General features: G+C 37.4%; 1 protein-coding gene across 3 annotated transcripts in view; it reads right to left on the reverse strand.

Annotated features, from left to right (window-relative positions):
• The window catches only part of Dbct (Dihydrolipoamide branched chain transacylase E2), a 561,035-nt gene that overhangs the window by 370,933 nt on the left and 166,890 nt on the right, over window positions 1-23,212 (reverse strand). For all 3 annotated transcript variants that reach the window (XM_090372955.1, XM_090372954.1, XM_090372953.1), the window contains exon 4: window positions 10,112-10,296. In XM_090372955.1, the coding sequence (XP_090229081.1) occupies window positions 10,112-10,296 (185 nt within the window). The remainder of the gene's footprint in view (window positions 1-10,111; window positions 10,297-23,212) is intronic.

A 23,212-nucleotide genomic window follows, 5' to 3' on the forward strand; every position in this document is an offset into this window, starting at 1 on the left:
GTTTTTAGACCCCAAATTTTTCAAAAAAGGGTGCATCTTATACATGGGGAAATACGGCACTTCGACTCATTCTAAATTAATGGAGAAATCAATTAACCACTAGCTCTTAAACTATCTAAAAACCTTTAATGATCGCCAATGTCAATCCAATGATGATATTCTGGCTTATGTTACCCATCTACGGACAAATTCAATGGAAAAGAGTGGTGAAGCTCAATCAGTTACTCTTGGCATAAAGGTCTTCTAAATAAGCTTCCATGTTATGGGTGTCCCCCCCCCACAAATTGGGTATCCAGTTTTCCTTCTGACTGCAAGTGTCTTCTAAATTCTCAATTAGTATTGGTGTTCCCCAAGGTTCAGTTCTTTCTCCTACTCTCTTCCTGTTGTATATTAATAACCTTCTTCCACTGACCAGAAATCCTATGCATAGTTTTGCTGATGATAGCACATTGCCTTCCACCTTCCAGTTTCAGAAACCTTGCCCTTGCACAAACAGCCTCAACTACTCAAATATTCACTACCAATTACTTAAATGCTAATCTCCAGTGGGGCAAATGTAACATAGTTGATTTCAATCCTTCTAAAACTCAGTCCTGTTTTAAATCTCACAAAAAAGATTCTTCTGCTCCTATGCTTATCTTTGATGAAACTCCAATTTCTAGGCAGATCATATATCTCTATTGGGAATTACCCTGACTTCTAGTCTCTCTTGGTATATGCACATTTTAAATATTGCTTCCACTGCATCTAAACACTTGGTTTTCTCTTTCTATCTTGGCATTACTTTTAATCCAAATAGTGGTTCACTTTGTACAAATCACAAAACCTCTTTCAGGCTTCTAGATTCCATTCAAAAGGGGGCAGTTAGGTTAATTAATTACTGATCTCTAATAGTCTCTCCAGTCTCTGTCTCATAGATGTTCTGTTTCTGCTGCCTGCCTTTTCTATAGATACTTCCATGGGCACTGCTCTTCTGAATTGGCTTCCATAATTCTCGCTCTCTCTTCCAAAGCAGTCTGAACAACCAGTGCTACAACCAGTCAACATCCTTTTACCATCCAGCTTCAAACTCACAGAACCAACTTTTCTTGTTTCTCATTTATTAATTCAAATTCTGATTTCTAAAACTACATTCCTCCACATATATATTTCCTGAAAATTACAACCTACAGAAGTTCAAGCCTAATGTCAACAAGTATCTTCTCTCACCTTCTCAACCATCATCCCATGCACAGTACTAAGCACTATAGGTTCAAATACCTCATGTTTGGGGTTTTCATTAAAAAAAGCTCAAAAAAGTTAATTTTATTATTGAGAATCAGGCCAATGAATCAAAAGCTACTAAAAATTGGTATGATAAAACTGGACAACCAAAGTTTGGGTTATCCAATTATACTTCTCGTTCAGAATACATTTTATGCTTATTGCAATGTTTTTTTTCTCAGAGAATGTTTATCCATTCACTTAATCAAGTAAATTTTCATTTATTGAAAGCTGGAGCTACCTCTCTAAGGATATTCTGGGAGTGGTACAATGTAGAATGGTTATCAGCATATATGATGAGTCAATTGTATTTACAATATCTTTTTGTCATATTCTTTATTCAAACTGCAAATAGGTTAGCACTGATCCCTGGACATCTCCTTCTTCCCGAATAAAGGTTTGAGAGAAGATATTGTGACAGTGAACCTTTCAAGTCCACTGTCACAGTATCTATCTTGCAGAAAATTCTGAATTGGGCATGGAAAGTTATCATGATATCCTAAGGAATATAGATAGCAAAGAATCCTGAAATGTGAGGATTTCAATCAAAGTATATCAATAACAAAGCAAAGGCATATTGCTTTGATATAAAGGCATTTTGTATGTTTCATTCTTTGAATGTTTGATCATAAGATTTAAGGCAGATCTATATTTGCAAAAGCCAAATTGTTAGTTATTCATCAGGACTTTGGATTCAAGATACCACATGATTATGTATAAATTTTTCATAAGTTTTCCCAAGGCAACTGGTAAGAGAAACTGGTTGGTAATTATGAGGATCAGAATGATCTTTTTTGGGTTTGGGAAAGGGTAAAACAATTGTCTTCGGAAGCTGGGATACATGTTTTCACTGAATATTCAATTAAACAAAACACTAATAAAAGATGCAAGACATTTAGGTGAAATAGTACAGTTCACAAAGACCAGCTACACTACTGTTTGATCTTTTGATGATTGTCATAGTTCAACATTGTGAGTGATTGTTTATAAGGCAGAGTTAAGTGGATGTTAAAGTTTACTTTACATTTTTCTGCTGCATTTTTAATTATTTGAAAAGAAGGATCATATGCATTTGTTGCAGAATATGCTTCTCCAAAGTGAATACTCAGAAAATGCTTCTCCAAGGGCATTTGCAATTTCATCAGGAGAGGATAGTTTTTGTCCATTCCAGATTGGGGAAGCAACTCTATGAAATTTGCCATTGAGTTGTCTGACTTTTTTTCCAGATTAGTTTTTAATTTAGATCAGTTTAGATCATTTTTATGATTAGCTTAATCTTCATCCTGAATTGAATTGAGTCTTGGACAAAATGCTATTCCACTAGTACTACTCACAAAATTCTTAGGATTTGTATTTGATAAAAGGTGACCTTTCTTGAACATATCCATCAACTCCACACAAATTACACAAGAAGCTTTGATATTTTCTGTGCTCTCTTCTCTATTTCTTGTGGTGCAGACCAATGCACCTTACTACTCATCTGCCTTACCCTTGTGCAGTGTAAACTAGATTACAGGTCCCAGGTATATGCATCAGCCAGAAACAGTGTACATCAATGGCTGGACCCCATCCATCATCAGGTTATTCATACTGCTACTGACGAATTTCGAACATCTCCTGTCCAGTGCCTATACACAAGGCAAAAGAACCACTGTTATCACTTTGACAGAAACAGATGTCTCTGATGTGTGCTTTAAAATTGAAATCCCTGCCAGACCGTGTGGACTGCTGGTTTTGAGCCATGATGGGAGAATTTGAACAATGCCATGACACTGTCTATTGTCCTTTTGGTATTCATGTCCAAGTGTTAATCTAAGATTTGTATTGCCCAAATACCAAAGCAAACCTTTCCACCTTGGCATGCTTACATTCCAGCATGCAACTTTTCCCTTAAGAACCAGGCAAAGTCTGTTACTCCATTATCTGTTTACCTGCATCTCTACTCAGCACACTGTGCTGAACATTTTGAATTCTTGCTAGTTTATATAGACGGTCTGATGTCAGAATCACATGTAGGATCTGTTGTTATCTTTCCAGACAGAATTATACTTGAGCAGATTCTCCCTGAATGCAGCAATAAACACTGCAGAGCTTCATGCTATAGAGTTAGCCTCGGTGAAAATTGCAATTTTCACCATTAAGGTTCACTTCCCTCTCACTGCTTCTTAAATATGAGGACCCAAATCTGGCTTTATAGTTGATAGTAACTTAAATTTTCTTTATTGTGCCAAGAACCTCACCCAAACAGAGAATCAGCTAATTCCATTAAGGTAAGTAGAGGGTCCTTCTGGCTCATTATCCAGTTCATTGAATATAGACCATTCGTTACATAGCTTTATATCTTCATCCAGAAGAAATCCAAACTCTTTCCAGATGAAATGTCACAATCTTAAGAGATTTTCATTATTAGCATTCCTGTACCTTCAGCATCTTGGCACAAGTCTTCCTTATGACAATCACTGTTAACTGTATTGTCACTGTCACTCATCAATATCATTGATATTTATCAATGATATTGATAAAGGCATATCAGGGTTGATGTCCAAGTTTGCAGATTATACAAAGGTTGGCAGCATGGTTAATAATGATTGTCTGCTACTGCAACAGAAAATTTAGGCAAGTGGGCTGAGAAATGGCAACTGAAGTTTAACATTGACAAATGCAAAGTACAGCATATGGGTCGCTGTACTATCCCCTTTCCCTTACGTAAAGGTCCGATCTGGTTTGTCCTTCTCTTCTTGGCATTTATATATGTGAAGAATTCCTTATCCCCTCCTCTTTGCTAGTGATTTCTCATAAACTGCTTTTGCCTGTCGAACCTTTTCTGTGGCTCTTTACAGATCATCTTGTAGCTGTTATAGGCTTCAGTACTTTTTATTGCTCTGTAACCTTTCCATGCCACCTTTTTCTGCTCAAGTAATGTGGCAACTTGACTATTCATCCAACTTGGAACCCTCCTCGTGGAGTATTTTTTTTAAGGGTAAATACGCATTCAAGGCATCTGTGATTAATGTTTTAAAAGCATACCACAGTTCAATTGTATTCATTCTCTGTGCGATATCTACTCAGTTAATAGAGGCCATGTAGTACCTTAAGGCATCATAATTTCCTTTTCTGAAATTAAAACCCATTCCTTTGCCTTTTACTGCTGCTACCTCTCTCATCATCATCCACCGTAGAACTCCATGATCACTTCCTGCTACTGGTTCCTCTACTGTCAGCCGTGTTATGTAATCTGATTCATGGGTGATGATGAGGTCTAGGATATTCTTTTCTCTAGTACTTTCCCTGACATGTTGATACAAATAACAGTCATCTAGTTGATTTAAAAATTTTGTTCCCCATGTTGAGTTTCCTTCCCATTTACTCCAATCAATTAGAGGAAAATTGAAATCACCCATAATAGGACATTGACGCTTACTTGCCCATTCCATTTGCACGTAGAGGCTTTCGTCATAATCTTCACCTGGTCTGTAGATTACTCCTACTCTCATTATACCTTTATTTCCAACTATCTCACACCATACAGATTCTATACTAGCATGTGAAACGTCTGAATCCGGGAAAGCTATTTTTGTACTCAGGCTGCTTCTGATAAGAAGCATTACCCCACCACCCCTTCTATCTGCCCTATCCTTCCTAAATACATTATACAAGCTGTACTGAAACTCATCATCCCCTATTTCCGAGTGACAACATGTCTCCGTAAGCCCTATTATGTCCATATTACTTGTTTTAACCAGTAGTTCGAATTCGCTCATTTTATTGATGACACTTCTAACATTACTATATAAACAATTAAGACTTACTGTTCTTGTATATTTAACTACCCTAACACAACCCTTGTTTTCAGGCTCGCTTCCATGGCATTAGCTACCTGCTCACTTGAAACGTTTCTGCCCCCAGAACATCTAGATAATATGTCCAGTTGGGGTAACAGATAACAACTCTTGAGGTAGAGCAGACCAATAACACACTAGTCACATTCCACCTAATAATTAAGATAATGAGGTAGCTGAGAAATCAAATAAACTAGATACTTTCAAAGCAAGACAGCCAAACTAAACTAGTATGGATGAGGATAATACTGCCACTCCAGATGAACTGCTTGAAATCCATGCAGGTGATGACATAGAAACTGGATATGCTTCAAGAGACAAAGGTACAGAAGAAAGAAAGACAATGACACAGCAAAAAAAGCAAAGCCATACATTTCTCAGAAAACAAAATCTCACAAACATCAGATAGACTCATCTTCCTTCTTAAAAAGTAAATAATGGAACAGATCATTCAGTGGAATTACAGAGCTTTATGTAATATTGTGCATTTATTTTTAGTCTCTGTGTTTTATATTTGTGTATATATATATATATATATTTTTTTTTTTTTTTTTTTTTTTGATGATGTAACATTTCTGAAAGGTTATGAAAAAAAATTTTTTTTTTTTTTTATCTGTTATGGTTTGGTGGTGGTACACTATAGCCTCAGTTGCTTTTGTACCGAAAAATAGAAATCAATCAAAGCAGAGGTTAATGTAGTAACATTGATGGTCATCATCTGATCTCTCAACATGACCTCGTAGCTGTGTTTTTGAAAGTGGCCCAATTAACACCACAAATTACTCCAAAGATTAGAAACCTAACTGTATATATATATATAAAAAAAAACCTTCTGTGCATGGGAGTGTAGTAATTGGGGGTGTAGTAATCTTAATCTTAAGAGACCACAAAACCACTTCCAGGCATATTACCCTTTAAACTTCTTTAGAAGCAGTTGCTGCTCATGTTATGCTTGGCATTAAGGCCAGATGTTTATCAAATCTCTAACATGGAGTTAAATGATTCTGTAATAACTGAGGGCAATGTGGAGGAGAAATTGTTGAAGTAAAACATAAGAAAGGCGCCTGGAGTAGATGAGATCTATCCAGTTATATTAAAGGAGGTGGCAAAGGAAGTAAGCAAACTCTTAGCCATAATTATGAGAGTATTCTTGGTGAATTGGAGGTACAAATGTACCTCCAATTCACCAAGGGGAAACAAAGGGTGACACAAGTAATTACAGACCTGTTAGTTTGACTTCTGTTCTAGGGAAAATAATGGAGTGACTGGTTAAAGAAGCATTGCAGGATCATCTAGACAAGACAGAAATAATTCAGACACAGCATGGGTTTGTCAAGGGGTCTTGTCTGATCAATTTGAATGGATACCATGATGTGGTCACAAAGGAACTGGATGCAAAAAATAATTTTGATATCATATACAGGAACTCCCCGACATACGTAATACTCGACTTAAAGAAATTGAACTTTACGCACGTTTTTGCGGTTTGTTGTTTGTTTGTTATTTGGTTTTTAGGAGCATTAGCAACTAAGGCCATATTGCTCTGGGATATGCGGTGGTCATTCCCTGACCTTTCCGCATCCTCTGTATTTAGTGGTGACGGGCTCGAACCCCGGTCTAATCAAGACGCGTGTGCTACGCACTGCTGCTCCTTCCCACCTGGCTATGGAGGTGCCTAGTTTTTGCAGGCCAGTGCAAAGTTAAAAAAATCATTGAAATGCATTGTGATGTGAACCCAATAACTCATTGTGGGTTTTTTTTTTTTTTTTTGTAATTCATTCCAAGTCCTTGGAAGTTTAAAATTTCACTATATTACTACGCTATTTATCTCTCCAAAAGGTGATATTTATAATGGAAATTGCACTACCCTTTCATTCTTATCATATGTTCCCATTATAAGAATCCATTTTGAATGCCTTTGTGATATTTTTCTGAAGCTCATTTCTGGAGGTCATGACAATAAAACAGTAAAAACAATTTGCACTTTCCGGTTTATTGGGCTTTTCTTTTAGTGCATCTAATTATAAATGGGTAGTAAACTATCTTATTGCATTTGCGATAATACCGATACTGCAATTGTGTGGGTTTTTATGCTATTATGGTGAAATGTTATTATGCTATTATGGTGAAATCTTCAATCATATAAAAAACAAATTTTCAGAAACTCTTCATTCCTATTTACTTATTACAATGATGAAGGGAATGCGACCAATGAAAAGTGCAAGTGGTGGTAGTCCAGGAAATGAAACAAAATTGATTTAGAAATGAAGATGAAAATGATTAAGTACGAAGCAGGACAAAGTCTGTCATCTATTGCAAAGGAATCAGGTTTTGTTGCTTCAACAGCGAATACTATTTTAAAGGACAGTGCGTGCATAAAAGAATATGCCAAAGGATCAATGCATTTAAGATCAACAGTGATCACAAAACAGCATTCAGGTGCTATATCGAAGATGGAACAGCTGTTAATAATATGGATGGAAAATCAGATTCAGAAGCGAGTGCCCCTGAGTCTAATAACCATTCAAGCAACAGCAACAAGTACAGTATTTATAAAGATATTAAGGATAAGTAGAGCAAACCCCAACACAAGTTTGTGGCAAGCAACGGGTGGTTTAATAGGTTCAAGCATCGTGCTGGTTTCCACAACGTTAAAGTATGCAGTGAAGTCGCCCGTGCTGCAGCTGCAGAGAAATTGTGATGTGTCGGAAAAAATTATTGATGAAGGCGGCTGGCTATTCAATGCAGCAAATTTTTAACGTTGACGAGACTGCTCTGTAATGGAAAAAAATGCCGGATCGAGCATACATTGCCAAAGAGGAAAATACAATGCCAGTTTTCAAGGCATAAAAAGGTAGGGCCACACTCTTGCTTGGGGCTAATGCAGCGGGAGATTACAGATTAAAACCACTACTCAAGTACCATTCTGGAAATGCTTGTGCATTTAAGGGCATCAATAAAGCCACCCTACCCGTGCATTTCCGTTCGAATCAGAAAGCATGGATAACAATATCTCTCTTTGAGGATTGGTTTAAATGCTGTTTCATTCCCAAGGTTGAAAAATATTGTAAAGACAACAACATTCCTTTCAAGATTTTGCTTCTATTAGATAATGCTCCTAGACATCCTACGCATCTAGAATCAATTCGAACGTGAGAGTCATATTTCTACCGCAAAACACGATTTCACTCGCCCAACCTATGGATCAGGGTGTTATTTCGAATTTAAAAGCATACTATTTACGTACAACATTTGCTCAGGCATTGCCTGCAGTAGAAGATGAGAAAAATTTTACGTTAAGAGACTTTTGGAATTCTTATAATATTTACCACGCCATCTTAAACATTCATAAGGCCTGGGCAGAAATTACTAGAAGTTGTTTAAATGGCGCATGAAATAAAATATGCCCATGGTATGTAAAAGGCTTTGAAGAATTTGAAAAAGACAAATCATATGAAGTGGTTACAGATAAGGTTGTAAAGGTACTTCAGTTGGAGGTTGATGCCAAAGACAGGAAGGAGTTAACAGAAGAAGAAGAGAAGGAATAATCTAACGAAGAACTTATTGACTTGAAGGCAGCGATAGCACATTACAAATATTGCTTCCTCTGCATCTAAAAAACTTGGTGTTCTCTTTTGCTGTTGGCATTACTTTTCTTCCAAACAGCTGTTCACTCTGTAAAAATCGCAAATCCGTTCTACCATGGAATATTGTTCCCACATCTGGGGCAGTGCCCCCGAAACCTCTCTCAGGCTTCTAGATTCCATTCAGAAGAGGGCAGTTAGGTTAATTAACAACTCCTCTCTAACAGTCTCTCCACTCGCTGTCTCATACATACTGTTTCTGCTGCATGCCTTTTCTACAGATACTTCCATGGGCACTGTTCTTCTGAATTGGCTTCTATAATTCCCACTCTCTCTTTCAAAACAGCCCAAACACGTGCTGCCACCAGCCAGCATCCATTACTGTCCAACTTCAAACTCACAGAACCAATTGTTCGTCTTCCTGCAACCCAAGCACTGTACTAAGTACTATAGGTTCTAACACCTCTCGTGTTTAGGGGTTTCATAAAAAAAAAAAAAAAAAAAAAAGCAAGCAAAACAAGGTGATATGATGACTCAACTGGTGCAATACCACCACTTTGCTTATTTCAGGCTGAAAGTAGTGGAACCAATGTTTAGTCTCCACAGCAAAGCTCTGGCAACTCCCCATCTCTTCCAACATGCAGCATGATTCATGTCTTCTGAGGTTATCATGGACATCACAGCAAGATCCAATTAAATGTAAATGGTTTTATTAACAGTGATTAAAAAGGGTTTTATTCATATTTATTTTTCTTTAATTTCTGGGGGAAACAACTGATGCATTGCAAAAATTAACTTCATAATCAGAATCAGTATGTTGAAATTCATAGAGCAATACCAAGAAATTCATATAAACAGAATCTCTTTGAATATTTGTTACATAGAGAATTATTATTATGTCTGAGCCCCCCCCCCCACACACACACACCATACCTACACATCAGGAGTTTTCCAAACTTCCTAACTTTGCCTTGACAGCATCAGCACATATTCTTGCACCCATTTTAATTAAGGGCATCCTAACTCTATAAAAACAGTCCCACTTGTTGGCATTGTTAGCAAGCCATGTCCATTCTAAGAGAAACTCTATGCCATGAGCCTCCGACTATTTTCTCTCCCTGGCTTAATTGATTGACAAGGCTTGATTGATTGAAGTCATTATTGACTGTAATGGCTTCACAAAAAACCAGACACTTTCGAATTCAGCTGTAACTCATGATTTCTTTTTTAAATCATCAAAATTTATACATAAAATATTTATTCCCTTTATATACTGTGCAATTAGAAAGGATTTCCAACATGTACAAAATCCAGTCAGAAAATGATCTGCATCTTACACTTCTAAAGGTTTTAAGTATACTAACAATTTTGAAGCTATTATTAACCAGTCTATTTACATTATTTGTAAAGAAAGCATTTACTAACCAGATGCCTCGTCTTCAAGTTCAATGTCAACTAGAGGTAGCCCAACTTTGGCTATCGCATCTACTTCATAATAGATCTTACGTATGACACCGTCATATCTGCTCGTAATCGTGACTGATGCTTTATCACTCTGAACTTCACATATACTATCAAACTGGCTTACTGTGTCACCTTCCTTTACAAACCTACAATTGACATAAGAAACATGTATCCTAACTAGAGTATGTAATAATAAAAATATAGATTTACAAAACTATTCATTGCAAAATGATTTGTGTATGTACTTATCCAACAACTAACTGTACTTCTGTTTCCTTTATTCTTCCCACTGCTAATGCAGTGGAAGGACACAATAAGCACAATTTTCAGTAGAGAAATATTTTAATTTACTACAAATTAATGTATACATTAATCTCCAATGCTGGTTAACTGATAAGAGACAAATTTTTGGGCAATTCAGAGCAAAAAAAAAATTAAGGGAAATCTCATAATTATTTTATTCAAAACAAATACCAAATACCACAAGTTTAGACAAATACACCAACCAATTAAATAAACTGATTTAATGATAAAATAATACAGAATAGTATACTGAAATGATACAATAAAAACTGTAAAATAATAATTTACCAAAAACTGATTTACTTTAAAACAAATAAACACGAGTTGATGAATTTAAAATACATTAAAAATTATATATTTAAAAGCGATAAAACACCATTGAAGCTTTCGGGGTCATCTGCCTCCTTTCTCAACAATTTCATGTTCACTGTTGAGAAAGGAGGCGGATGGCCCCGAAAGCTTCAATGGTGTTTTATCGCTTTTAAATTTATAACTTTTAATGTATTTTAAATTCATCAGTTCATTTTTATTTGTTTTAAAGTAAATCAGTTTTTGGTAAATTATTATTTTACAGTTTTTATTGTATCATTTCAGTATACTATTCTGTATTATTTTATCATTAAATCAGTTTATTTAAACAGTTGGTGTATTTGTCTAAACTTGTGGTATGTATAACCCCAACCTTAGAGGCCTTTTTGCAGAAATACCAAATAAATATTTTTTAGCCAAATTACAATTTCAAGAATTTTCTGTTCAAATATGTCATTTTTAACACTGTTTTGCTTCTACTTAAAATGGAACGAAATAAAAAGTTTACATCAGTACTTAATATTATTTAAATACACTTATGACTGTTTACTTATTAACAGCGCTTTTTTTTGTAAAAAAATAGGTGCCAGTACTCATTCTTTGCTATCAGGAAAAATTGAAAATTAAAAGGATATGAAAAGTACTCTGAAAATTTTTTTCTCTGATATTGTTACTTTAGTAGTAATGTTTTCAGAATAAGAACAACAAATTAAATGTATTAACACACAGTTTATTCAGCATAAATTTATTATTCAAGTATATAAAAAAATAAGTAAAATGTGAGTAAAATAAGTAAAAAATAATTTCGTAATAAAATTTTTGTAGAATATTCCAAATTTTTATTAAGTTCTCATCCGACACCCTATGCCAGGGTTCGGCAACCTTTTTTGAGTGAAGGGTCATTTTTGATCTGATTTTAAAAAAAGAGAGAGAATCTCTCTTTTTTTAAAGAGAGAAAAGAGAGGAGAGGGGGGGCTAGTGTTGTTTAAGAAATGGAATAGAGTGGGAAGGTGTTTATTAAAAAAAAAATATATTTTTTGAAATATTATTTATTAATACTGAAAAAACGCAACAAACATCCAATTAATGACAAATTAATGACTTTTGCTGATAAACTTCTTGAGCAAGTGTCTTCCAACATCATGTGAGTATGTCGCAATTAAACTTGCTGAACTTTAAACATGCTCGAATTATTCAGACAACAGTTTCTTGATTTATTTTAAATATAGTTCATGTTCAAAAATATTTGCTTGCAGAAATACGTCGAACCAAAAACACAAACGCAAATATTTTCAAATTTATATATGGGTACAGTAAGCTACTCCACTCATCGAACACAATTTGGTCTGCATTTTAAACTCATCTACTGCCGTCCATTTGTGTAGAATTTCAAGGGCAGCCTTTTGCCTCTCCAAATCCTCAATTTAAGTTTTAAGGCATTTTAGTCTTGCACTCCACGTCCTTGATTTTTAAGTCCTCTAACTCCATTTCAAATTGTGCTTCATGTGAGCTGTAAAGTTAAAGAGCCACAGTTACATGTTAAAAGAGCTGCATGCGGCTCATGAGCCGCAGGTTGCCGACCCCTACCCTATGCCGACTTCTTTTCTTCCTCTTTGTGTGTCGGTTGCTGAATGACATTTCCGAAGCAGCCACGAATCGACATATTTTGATGGATCGAAGCGGGTCAGCAGTGGGCCTACAATTTTAAGAAACAGTAGCGAAGAAACTGTTTTTGTCATCAAAGAAGCACTGGTTGGGTTGCCGATCAGATTCATTTGTGAAAATCCTTATTCAAATTCACTCGATGAAATTGGTATCGTACTAAAGAGCATTCATCAAATGCTTTAATTCTTCTGAAACCTTCTTATCAATTAGGTATCCCCAAAATCGACGAACTGCTTCTCTTTTGTTTAACTGTAACCTAATTGACAATTTTCTAACTTCACTTTCACCAAATGCCAACAATTCATGGTTAGAAGGATTAATACCTTCATTGTTCTCATTTTCCTTCTCTCGTCATCGGTATTGTCACTAGTTCTTAAATTTTAATTTTTTTCTTTTCTTTTTTTTTGAAACTGTCCAAAATGTCAGTGTCATTCGGATATTCAGGTATTGTGACCATGTAAACAGAGATAAGGAAATTTTATGGAAAAATGTGGATAACACTGTGATTCACACTTCTGCAAAACAACAGATGGTTATTTGCCAGGGTAAAAGAAAATCACTTTTCTAATTCTTGAATGGTTGGACAACTTTGTGAATCAACTTACGGTTGATTCACAAAGATCTCCAACCTACAGTCCACGAAGAAGGTGAACTAAAACAGCATTTTAAATTTTTTCAAGTATCAAAAAAATTTTCTCGTTAAATGTTTTCTTCAGTAAATGTAACAGTGTATTGTACTTAATAAAATATTTGAATATTTCAATTTTACATGCAACAAGATATCGAAAATATAACACACTAAAGAAATCTAACTGAATTTTTTTGAATATGGCCCCCATACTGGAAAACATTGGACACCACTGCAGTAGAAGGTGGGCCAGAGCCCACTGGGAATACACTTTGATCTGCTCACTTTTGACTAGCGCAACTCCTCCATATGTGGGACAGGTGGTTAGATAGGTTTTATTGGTTACAAGTAAGTTGTAGAATGCATTATTCATGCAGCAGCACTAATTACCTGAAGGCCAGAAATGCGAACAGTGCATACCGAGTTAATTCTCTCCTAATCCGTTCCCTATATCAAAATTTTCTTCGCTCAACGGAGAGTATTTTAAACGTAACTTCCAAAGGGGAATTCAAAATAATTCGCAATAAAGGGATTTCGTTAAACAGAGGCCTGGCTGCATAACTGAGAATTATAAAAATGGTTATACAATTTTATATAGAAAATATCTCAAAAATAGACAGTAAAAAATGCAAATTTAGTTAAATAATTTTAAGCTTATTTGAGCAGTACATAAACATGTGAAAAAAAATTGCCAAATATTACAAATTTCGAAGTGCACTGTGTCCAAATGTCACTGTTATTAAAGGTGTTGGTACACAGTACCATTCAAAAAAAAAGCACTGCTTATTAACATTGCTTCCACAAAAACATGAAATGCTGTGCTAAATATAATTGCCTTTAGCATTACAATTAGTAAAGGCACATGAGGCAAGAAAATAAGGTTATATAGCATCAGCAAAAAAAACAAACAGATCCCCCCTTTCTCATTTCTCCCATCCACTTGCTCCAAATAACTGTCTAGTTCTGCCTTGAATCTATTTAAGCTATCAACTTCAACAACGACAGATGGAAGTTTGTTCCAGCAATCAACCACCAGCTGGCTAAAGAAAAACTTTCACACATCTATCCTACAACTGTCTTCCCTCGATTTCAATTAATGCTCTCTCAGGCAATTATTCTGAGCATGAGGAAGAATCCAATCAGCACTGAGCATGGTCAAACCATTCAAGGCTTACTGTTGATTCACAAAGCTTTATACACCTGAATAGAGCCACAGAAAAGATTCGACAGGCAAAGGCAGTTTATGAGAAATCACTAGCAAACAGAGCAAAGAGGGGAGATAAGGAATTCTTCACATATATAAATGCCAAGAAGAGAAGGACAAACCAGATCGGCCCTTTACGTAAGTGAAAGGGGACAGTATTAAATACACCAGCTGCCGTTGCAGATGAACTCAACCGTTATATTGCATCAATATTTACAAACGAAAAACCTTTTGTGGCAATGGGAAATTGTGGGAGCGAAGTTTAAAAATATGTAATTAGTGATATTGAAATTTCGCAAGATTATTTAATGAAAAAACTTTCGAGCCTACAGGCCAGTAAGGCTCCTGGAGTTGATGGAATATACCCTATAATCTTAAGGGCGGCGGCATGTGAGTGCACTGAACCATTGAGGCTAATTATGCGAGCATCACTAGACTCTGGGGAGATTCCCTTGGATTGGAAAAGTGCCAATGTATCTCCCATACATAAGGGTGGCTCTAAGAGTGAATTGGGAAATTATCAACCTGTCAATCTGACTTCAGTGGTAGGGAAAATCATGGAGGCAATTATCAAGGGTGGAATTCAGGATCATTTGGATCGAATTGAAATTCTCAAGGATACTCAGCATGGTTTTGTAAAGGGCAAATCATGTTTAACAAATCTGGTTTGCTATTTTGAAAGGGTCACTCACGAGCTGGATTTAGGGAATAATTTCAACATTGTTTATTTAGATTTCAGCAAAGCTTTTGACTCAGTCCCACATGAGCGGTTGCTTTATAAGCTGGAACAGGTTGGAATCACTGTGAAAAATCTTAGATGGATAGCAGGATGGCTTCAGGGCAGGAGGCAGAGGGTTGTGATAAATGGCTATTCCTCAGATTGGGTTGATGTAAGAAGTGGGGTTCCCCAAGGATCAGTATTAGGACCACTGTTGTTTTAAATTTTCATAAACAACATCGATGAAGGAATAGAGGGCGTGATGCCTAAATTTGCAGATGATGTTGAAATTGGTAGAGTAGTTAATGATCACAGTCAAGCTGAGCTTCTTCAGAGAGACCTAGATAGACTTCAGGAATGGTCAGTAAAATGGCAGCTATGCTTTAATCCAACAAAGTGTAAGGTATTACACCTGGGAAACAGTAATCCCAAAATAACTTATTCACTTGGTGGAGTTCAACTAAACCCAGTACTGGAGGAAAGGGACTTGGGTGTTAAGATACGGTCAGACATGAAATTCTCTGAGCATTGTAAACAGGTTGCAAGGAAGGCCCATGGTGTCCTATCAATCATATATCGAACTTTTGCAAGTAGAGATAGGGACGTGATAATCCCATTATATAAGGCTTTTGTTAGACCACACTTGGAATACTGTGTTCAAGTATGGAGACCCCACCTAAAGAAAGACAGAGCTTCTTGAAAGGGCGCAAAGACAGGTAACTCGCCTAGTGAGATCGGCAAAAGGGCGTCTTTATGAAGAAAGACTTTGAATATGTGGGTTGCAGAGTTTGGAAACTAGACACCTTAGAGGAGATTTTATTGAGGTGTTTAAGGCTCTGAGAGGCATCAGTTAGATGAATGAGGACGAAATTTTCAAGATTATAAATGATGCTAGAACTAGGGGCCATAAATTCAAGTTACGGAGGGAAACGTTTAGATTGGACTGCAGAAAGTTTTATTTTAGCCAGTAAGTTGTAAATTACTGGAATAGGTTGGCTACATGGGTGGTAGAGGCTGACGGTTTGGGGAAATTCAAAGGTCATCTGGATAGCACCTTCGGGTGAGGGAAGCGCATAGGATGATAGGTTTAATTTCCTTTTCTTTTATTAATTATTTATTATTATTTATTTTATTTTTTTATCATTGTGTTATTCGGGTTTTTTTTTGTTTTTTTTTTTTTGGCTGGTGCAGCATAAGCCATAGACTTTCTTACACCCTACGGCCATTACTAATACTAATACTTCAAGCCTGCAATAAGCAAAGTGGTGGTATTGCACCGGTTGATCAGAATCATCTACTACCTAGTGAGTATGGCATTAATTACTTTTTGATTGCTCAGTTCCTGAAGTAATTCTTTTTTAGATACTGTTAGTAGGTTCTCAAAAGGTGTGATCTAACCTTTCAAGGAATTTAAGGTATTGTGGGGAGTGACAGATACTGGAAATTCACCAAATGTCATTGTTTTGAGCAGCTATTCAGAATGATTTTTGTTCGCTGTTTCAAACAAGAGGACTCCGGATTGTTGTCTTTTAATCATTTTTGGTGTTCCCGGCTATGGATTCCAAATATCTTTCAATAAAAAAAGGTGGTAACTTGCCCACGGGTTGGGTGGAGAGGGAGTGTATCACCAGAAAGTTTGGCATGTCATTGCAATGTGCTTCCCTTTGAAGCCTTTTTTTGGTTAGTTAGAATCATTGACATCAAACATTTCCAGTCTGGAGCTTGTATGTGCTAACGGTGGAAAGTTATATAAGTCCATGTTTGCCCCTTTTAGCCCTGGAAGAGGGACTTTCTTCTTCCAGGTTATCAGTCCCGGCACGTGGAGGCAGGAGAGGTTCCAGCCAGTAACCAAGTGATCGAGAGAAGAGGAGGAGAGGGCAGAACTTTGCTAGCGGACGTAGCAGTAATGCTGCAAGCAGGGTTAGCACTAACGTTGCTAACAGGTGTATCAGTGATGTTGCTCATCAAGGGAAGCAGTAATGTTGCGAGCTGAGGAGGGTTTATGAAAGCACTAGTACTTGCCCTAGGAAAAATGCTAGAAAATCGCACTAGAAATATTGCTTGAGAACTATCACTTGACGCTTAGGGGCCTGTAAGATAGACATGGCAATGAAGATAGCCTGCTTTGTCAGATGTTGGTAGTTAGAGATAGTTAATAGTGAGGATTATGCTCCTTGTGAGAACAAGAATACCAGCTTTTCAAGTCATGATTCTGCTTGCTTAGAAGATTCTTGTTCATGCAGCTCTTGGACAATTTCCTCCTCTAATACAGCTAAGTCCTATTCTATGGTTATTCCCATTAAGAAGTTTACAGTGGCATGTGGAGTAACTTTAATTGGATGCCTGCCAAAGGAATTCAGCTTTAATAGCTTTGCAGAATGTTGAGATTTTGTGGTCGCTACCAGAATATCTCTAGACTGGAATCGCCTTACTGATTTTGGTGAATCTGCAACAGACTCAATGCATTTCTGCACAAGGAATGCCGATTACTTACTCAGGGGGCTGGTCTATAGTAGTTTCTGGCACAAAGGCTACTTAGGCCCTATTGCACCTCCCAAATCAATTGGATTTACATATGAGAGATGTCTATGGATCAATTATAAATGGTCATACATTTGAATTTGTTTTAAATAGAGAATGAATTCAGAGAGATTTGCTACTTTACCTTTTTTTTTTTTTTTTTATGTGAACCTCAAATATGAGAGGTATTAGAACCAATAGTACTTAGTACCGTGCTTGGGTTGGAGGTTGAGAAGACGAAAGAATATATTTGTTGACATCGGACTTGAACTTCTGTAGATTGTAATTTTCAGGAAATACGTACGAAGGAACGTTGTTCGAGAAAACGGCAGTTGAATGAATAAATGAAGAAGATGAAAAGTTGGTTCTGTAGGTTCGAAAGTGGACAGTAAATGGATGTTGGCTAGTGGCAGCACGTGTTCGGACTGTTTTGAAAGAGAGAGCGGGAATTATAGAAGCCAATTCAGAAGAACAGTGCCCATGGAAGTATCTGCAGAAGAGGCATGCAGCAGGAACAGTACAGTCAGTCCTCGTATAATACGTGTTTAACCTACACGAATTCGATCATACATGATTTATAAATAGGGAAGCGAAATGAAATCGTATATAACAGAAACCGAATTCGCTTATGCACAATTCGCCTTTGTGTTTACAAGAAATGGCAGTTGAACGTTGAATCACCCAAACTGAAAGCAACAAGATAGGAATGAAGAGAAGATTCTGAAAATGTATTTGTTTTTTTATATCAGTGAAGGGGAACACATTTCACCATAATAACGTAAAAACCAACAAAATTCCAGCTATCGGTATAATCGCAAATGCAATTAGATCGAGTTTACTACCAGTTTATAACAGATTCCATTAGCAGAAACGCAACTGGAAATTGTTTTTATTGTTTTATGGTAGTAACCCCTAGAAATATGCTTTAGTGAAATGTGAGGTGTTAATCTCTGCCTTTACGGTGTTGTTTATTCAGTTGCTACACACGAGCAGCTTTATTCATGTGTATCAAACGTGCCTCCTCGTTTTGTAATTGTGCTTTATTCCCTAAAAATGAGTAAAATACTTAAAAGGTGTGAAAATGAAGCGTCTTGGTGAAGACACTGCAGATTCAGAGAGAAAAAGAAAAGCAATATCGATAAACAGAGGCGGACTGGATCAAAAATTCTTACCCAGGAAAATTTATAGTGGCCTCATACTATGATTTATGACCAAAATCAAACCAAAATCACACCAGCCTTTGGTAAGGCTTATGGCCAGTCCGCCTCTGTCGATAGAGAAAAAATATGAAATTGTGAAACACTTTGAGCAAAATGAAAGACCATGTGATATTGCACGTGCTACACACCTAAATGAGTTAACGTCGAGAATTACAAAGAATGCAGAGAAAATAAAAACAACTTCCATAGCAGGAACAATTCAAAGTGTAATTAAAATCCATTAGCTTAAGACACAAAGAATTGGAAGAGATGGAACGGCTGTCATCTGTTTGGATAGAAAATCAAACAAAAAACAAGTCTGCTTACGATAGAAGCAAAAGCATTAGCAATATTTTGTTACGTAATAGTCGTAATAAAATATTTACGTATTTTATTACGATTATTTATTGTGTTTGGTAAGGTTTTGGTTAGAAATGTGTGTTCAATCTTGGGTGATCGGCACCTAAACCTATTTTTCCCATAGGGCCTGTTGTTTAAATTACACGAGGATTTCTAGGAACACAACTATCATGCTATACGAGGACTGACTATGAGAAAGCGTGTGGAGAGGCTCTGTTAGAGATGGCGCCTCCGTAGCCAGGTGGGCAGGAGCAGCAGTGGGTACCACACACTTCTTGATTAGACCGGGGTTCGAGCCCATGACCACCAACTATGGAGGATGCGGAAAGATAAGGGAATGACCACCGCATATCCCCGGAGCAATATGGCCTTAGTTGCTAATGCTCCTAATAACAAACAAACAAACATCTGTTAGAGATGAATCATTAATTAACCTAACTGCCCTCTTCTGAATGGAATCAAGAAGCCTCAGAGAGGTTTCGGGAGAACCACCCCAGATGTGGAACCAATATTCCATGGCAGGGTTAATTTGCAATTTATACAGAGTCAGCAGCTGTTTGGAAGAAAAGTAATGCCGAGAGCGAAAGAGAAAACCAAGTTTTTTAGATGGAGAGGAAGCAATATTTGTAATGTGCTTGTGCCAAGAGAGATTAGAAGTCAGGGTAATCCCCAAAAGAGATATATCATTTTGCCTAGAAATCGGAGTGTCAGTAAAGATAAGCATAGGAGCAGAAGAATCTTTTTAACGAGATATTAGACAAGACTAGGTTGTAGAAGGGTTGAAATCAACTAAGTTGTCTTTGCCCAACTGGAGAATTACCTCAAGATCAGCATTTAAGGAATTGGTAGCAGATTTTCTAGAAGTTGAAGCTGATTGAGCAGGACAAGGTTTCTCAAAATGGAAAGTGAATGCAGTGTACTATCATCGGCAAAACTATGGAGAGGATTTCCAGTCAATGGAAGAAGGTCATTAATATACAAGAGGAAAAGAGTGGGGGGAAAAAACTAAACCTTGGGGGACACCGGCATTAGTGGAGAAGTTAGGAGACAGAGAGCCATCTACCATCAACCTCAGTGAGCGATCAGAGAGAAAACTGGATAACCAATTACTAAAAAGAGTTGGTAAACCATAAGATGCAAACTTGTTTAGAAGACCTTTACGCCAAACACGATCGAAAGCCATTGAGATGTCAAGAGCAACTACTTGTGTTTCACCGAACCTTTCCATTGAATTAGTCCATAAATGGGTAACATAAGCCAGAATATCACCAGTAGATCGATACTGACGGAATCCATACTAGCGATCACACAGAAGGTTTCTAAGTAGTTTAAGAGTTGGCGGTTAATTGATTTCTCCATTACTTTAGAAAGAGTAAAAGTAATTGCAATGGGACGATAATTGCATGGGAGGGATTTGTCACCCTTTTTAGGAACTGGCTGAATATGAGCAAATTTCCAAGCAGAAGGAAAAACACCTTTGCAATAAGAAAGTGAAAAAAGGCGGCAAAGAATAGGAGTAAGTTCAGGAGCACAGGTTTTGAGAACAAGTGGAGAATTACCATCAGGACCTGGAGCTTTCTTAGAATCGAGATTCATCAAAATCCTTCTGACATCCTTTTGACGGAAGAGTACAGGAGGCATTGAATGGAGCGTGTTGGGAATGGTGGGAGGTGTTTTACCAAGATCATTAACACATGAGCTGGAAGAAAAATGGGATGCTAGCGGGTCAGCTTTATCCTTGGCTGAAGTGACAACAGAACCATCTGGTTTGGACAGAGGTGGGAGCAGAAATGGGCAAAAGTTGCGTCCAATAGCTTTGGCAAGACCAGAATGCTCAGCTACCATTAGGGCAAGAAGCAAGTTTTCTACTCTTAGCCTGTTCAAACTCTAGTTTGGACTGATTAATAACTGCTTTACAATTGTTGCGAGCTTTGGTGTAGGCAGAAAATGAAACTGAAGAATTAGAAACAAGCCAATTACGATATGCAACATTCTTCTCTTAAACAGCCTTAGCACATTTACTGGAAAAGGAAGGTTTAGATAAAGGACGAGATTTTAAAGTGGAGTATGGGATAAAGGATTCCATTCCTGCAAGAATAATTTCACTGACACGATCTGAGCAAACTTTGACATAAGAAGTTTTGAAACAGTAATCCGACCATGGAAAAGAAGTCTTGCAGGTCATCCCATTTTGCATTCTTGTAATGCCAAACAACACGAGGTTGGGAATAGCCATGAGATAAAGGCTCCATTGGAGAAGAGACAATTACCAAGTTGTGATCTGAAGTGCCTCCTCAAGGACCTCGCACTTCGACCGCGTACTTAGAAGGGTTGTTTGTGAGAAAAAGATCAAGCACATTGTCTGTATAATTAGGGTTGTCCGGTATTCTTGTAGGTAAATGAACAATCTGTGCTAGGTAATTAGCAATTGCAAAAGCCTCAACATCTCGACCTGCTGGGTCATTGTGACTAGAAAACGGAAGCTAGCTGGAGTTGTGAACATTAAAATCACCAAGGAAAATTACCTCACTGTTGGGAAAGTTGAACTGGAGAAAGTCAAGTTGCAAAGAGAGGAAGTTAAAGAGCTCGATGTGAAGCATGACAAGAAGGTGTGCATGACATTAGTGGAATTGGGAGAACGGTAGAGACATTTCTTCAGCCTCTTCATCATCATGGCTCGATGTTGGTGCATAAATCATTATAATCTTTAGCTTGTACCTCTTAGAAATCTTGAGTATTAGTCTTGATACCCTTGGTGATGTACTTTTGAATTCCAATCTTTATGAACAAGAAACCCAACTCCACCTTCACTCCTTTCACTGTTTCCATTGGTGTACAGCAGGTGTCCACTTGATAAACTTATATAAGGGATTCATTTCTTCTTCTTATTTCAGCCAAACCGATGATATTCCAATTCACATTTTCTAATTCCTTTTCCAGCTCTAATATCCTGTCTTCACCGATGAGTGATCGTACGTTATAACAGGCCTAGTTCAGTTTCCGTGCATGGCAGCCTGGTCGTACCCAGAGATTCTTAGCACCCTCTGCTTCCACTCTGATCCTCTCGCTGCTGTAAGAGTTAGAGTGAAAGCTGCTGGGGACTGAGGGCCATTTGTATTGTTGTGCTGTCATATGCTGGAGGGTTTGGTCTTTTCCTCTTCACGCTGACCAGGCGTCTTGAAGGGAACCACTCTACACGTTCGTTGCCACCTAAGTGACGTAACAGGCCTTACCATCGAGAAGGTGTGCATGAGTGGATTTTAGGGAGGCAGGCCAACCGGACTTCTCCTAAATCTTCTGTAATAGAGAGATATTGGATCCATCAGTGTTTTAGGCTGAGTGTCTGATAACACACAGGATACCTGTTCCCCTCTAAAGGAATCATACAGTGAATAATTTGGGCATCTGAAATGAGCAGTAGTTGAATCAACTGATAACTGAGATTCTGTCAAAAAAAGTACATGAGGTTTGGCCGACTGCAAGTGGAAATGGACATCGTTGAGATTAGAATTGAGACCACGTATATTTGTGAAATGAATTAGGAAGTGCTTGGGAGGTTTAGATCTTTTCGCAGATAAGCTTGCTCTGTTAGTCTGACAATTCATGGTGTATTCAATAGTAAGAAAAAGTGAGTGGGACATGCTGTATGAAGTAATGAAATTTTGGATATGGCGTACACGTAAGAATATACCCAGATCGTTGACATAACGTGGCCTCGACAATGCTCTCCGCATACACACTACTCGTACTCCTTCCAGTCACTATCTGGCAGAGTAGAGGTAGCAATACTGTAGGGGTAGCTTCCGTCAAAAGGATGGTAGCAATACACTAGCTGATCTGGAAGCCTCCTAGAGAGTTACCAATAGGTTCGGTCCGGTGTACTAACTAGCGGCCGGCTTGCGAACATCATTTTAGAGCTGTACCCTCGAAATGCAAGGAATATTGGATCTTGCCACGACGTTCATCATAACCTCAAAAGTCATCAATCATACTATATGATGGAAGAGTTAGGGAAGGGTTGACCAGAACTTAGCTCTAGAGACTAAACATGGGTTCCACCACTTCAAGCCTCCAATAAGCAAAGTGGTGGTATTTCACCGGTTGATGAGAGTCATCTACCACTTAGTACTGCCTGGTAACATAGAGGGGCAGCGTT

This window comes from Mastigoproctus giganteus, chromosome 4 (assembly GCF_048544385.1).
Source record: "Mastigoproctus giganteus isolate SK-2022 chromosome 4, ASM4854438v1, whole genome shotgun sequence".
In the NCBI taxonomy this organism is placed as follows: domain Eukaryota; kingdom Metazoa; phylum Arthropoda; class Arachnida; order Uropygi; family Thelyphonidae; genus Mastigoproctus; species Mastigoproctus giganteus.